Source organism: Lolium perenne, chromosome 1, assembly GCF_019359855.2.
Source record: "Lolium perenne isolate Kyuss_39 chromosome 1, Kyuss_2.0, whole genome shotgun sequence".
NCBI lineage: Eukaryota > Viridiplantae > Streptophyta > Magnoliopsida > Poales > Poaceae > Lolium > Lolium perenne.
Genome location: NC_067244.2, coordinates 184,182,573 through 184,185,232, shown reverse-complemented (window position 1 = coordinate 184,185,232; position 2,660 = coordinate 184,182,573). Strand labels below are relative to the sequence as shown.

General features: G+C 48.1%; 1 protein-coding gene across 1 annotated transcript; it reads left to right on the top strand.

The window, feature by feature from the left end:
- Positions 1-1,273: 1,273 nt before the first annotated feature.
- Positions 1,274-1,861, top strand: LOC127335545 (uncharacterized). Its single transcript, XM_051362233.1, has one exon. It carries the CDS (start codon positions 1,274-1,276, stop codon positions 1,859-1,861), a length of 588 nt encoding a protein of 195 aa, XP_051218193.1.
- The last annotated feature ends 799 nt before the right edge of the window (positions 1,862-2,660 follow it).

The following is a 2,660-nucleotide window of genomic DNA, read 5'->3' as shown; positions in this document are numbered from 1 at the left end:
AGACGTTTGCCACTGTATTGTCGTGCGCACCGCGGTGACGGCCAACGATCCACCGGATGCGGGAAGGATAGGAGATCGCCGAGGTAACCAGCCACGCCTGCTACGATTCACCGGGGTACGTGCAAATGGCGGTGGTGAGGGATCGACCGGCTACAACAAGACGGAGGGATCAAAACCCTAGGTATGAATGGCGGCCGTGGGAGGGGAGGGGTGGAGTTGGGCCAAGGTTGGACGCCGGATCCTTGCCGCGATCGGCGGACAAGCAGTATTCACCGGAGCAGATCTAGATCGGAGATCACCGGGCTGGCGGCTGCGACGAGCTGATCAAGGTACGTGAGAATGGAAAGTGACAACCGACGACGATCACCACATCGATCCATCGGACGTATACACCGACACGTACATACACCGAAACGTACATACAGCGTATACCCTTTCAACGAGTACAAGGGTACACCGTATACCCTTTCAACGAGTACACGGGTACAACCGATATGGATCTTCGGGGGCTAACCTAGCCCGACCCGTTAGCGCCGGCGGAAGGAGCACGTGCATAATGGTACGTTTATGCAATTGTTGGTTTGGGGGTCTATGGAAGCAGTCGCCTTGTGAAAATATACAAACTCACGCTAACAAATGGGTAATATGAAGAATGAGCAGGACATATTTCTTACTACCATGTCGGTGCATCACACCGGAGATTTTAGTTTTTGCATATGCTTCATGACTAAACTGTAATTATTCATACTGGAGGAAACATAATAATTTTTTGGATTGTACTGCAGTTTCAACACTAGAAAAATATGAACAGAATATGCATTAAATAGGTCATGGATGAATATACATATCTATAGGTAGAGTAATATTGATTAATTTTTGAAATCGTAAAGACCAAATCTATACTAATAAATACGATAGACTTTTGTGGGGATTTGTTTTATAAGAACGCTTGCTAAATTTTTTAATCTATTGTCAACCTGATTTTGTTATATATTCATAATAAACGACCCAACTTCAGTGATAAACAAGTAAAAGTATATCAGATCACACAAATCAAACACACACGAGCAACATAGGTCGTTGATAAAACAAATAGCTCCATCTTTTGCATCTTAAGTATCTTCTAAACTTCAGCGAATGGGCCCGCGACAAGATAAACAAGATTGCGAGAAACTTCATCTGGGCGGGAGATGATGCCGATCATGCCTCTGGGGGGCACGCGCTGGTAAATTGGAAGACAATGTGCAGGCCAAAAGAGTTGGGAGGTCTCGGCATGCCGGACCTCGAACGTACGGGCCGCACCCTGAGGCTGCGTTGGCCCTGGCTTCGGTGGACTTACCCTCAACGACCCTGGGTGGGCTCCAAGCTACCCTATGACGACATTGACATGGACCTCTTCAGGGCGGCAACGAAGATCACCATCGGAAATGGGGAGCTTACTTCCTTCTGGTTCGACTCATGGTCTGAACGTGGGCCTCTCCGCGTGTGGGCTCCTGATCTTTTTAAGGTGGCCACCAGAAAATCGAGATCCGTCGCCAAAGAATTCCTCGACGACAACTGGATCCGCTCCATTGCTGGCCTCAGCACGCTGGTACAACTGGCGCAATTCCTGGATATCTGGAATCTCGTGGCATCCACCCACCTAAACCCGGATACGCCTGACACCATTGCTTGGACTACGAGCTCGCAGGGGATTTACTCAGCGGGTTCCGCATACCACCTTCAGTTCCTGGGCAGTTTATCCAAGTTCGACGCCGCCAAGATTTGGCTTGCACACGCTGAACCAAAATGCATGATCTTTGCATGGCTCGCCTTCCATGCTAAGCTTCTCACCGCTGACAGGCTCGCCATTCGGTGGTGACCACATGACCCCGTCTATCCTCTGTGTTTGTCTGCCCATGAGACGGCTTCCCACCTCTGCAAGGACTGCCCTTTTACCACAGCTATCTGGAACACCGTCCACCATGATGACGACGATAACCCGGCATCACACGGCCAGACTTTCATGTCCATCAACGACCGGTGGGACAACATCATCGAAGGCAAGTCGATCTCGGAAAGGCGCCGTCTCAGTGGCCGGTTACTCTATGTGATCTGGAACGCCTGGAAAAGAAAGAAACAGACGCATCTTCATAGGCCTTCGCCTCACCAGATATTGCGCAAAGTCAGCGTTCTTTCGCGTCTGTTAGAGTAGCCATCCCAGCTGAGCCTGACTAGGCAGCTGTGTTTTTGTTTTTACCCTGGTGGTTTCTGGCATGTTTTACACCTCAATCTAAACATGTCATCTTTGTACAGTTTTGGTTTTCCTCTTGCTTATATGAAAAGGCAGTGCTCCTGCCGGTTGCTCAAAAAAAAAAAAAAAACTTCAGCGAAATAATCATAGAAGAAAAACCCTGCACAAGCTGTAGTGCTGGACTAACGTCGAAGGTTCTGATTAACCGATTAACTCGCCTACATAAAAGACAGCGCTGATCTTAGGCATTAACCAGCTAGCGACGTACGTACATGATTCAGATATAACACTCCATGATATGTGTAAGAAGTACATGTAATAAAATTTATTTCTGAACGTATATTTTGTACAGTAGGGTGATTTTAGTACTTGCTATGCTTGACCTTCTTTCCGTACATCGGCTGGTACCATGCATTGCGCATGCCGT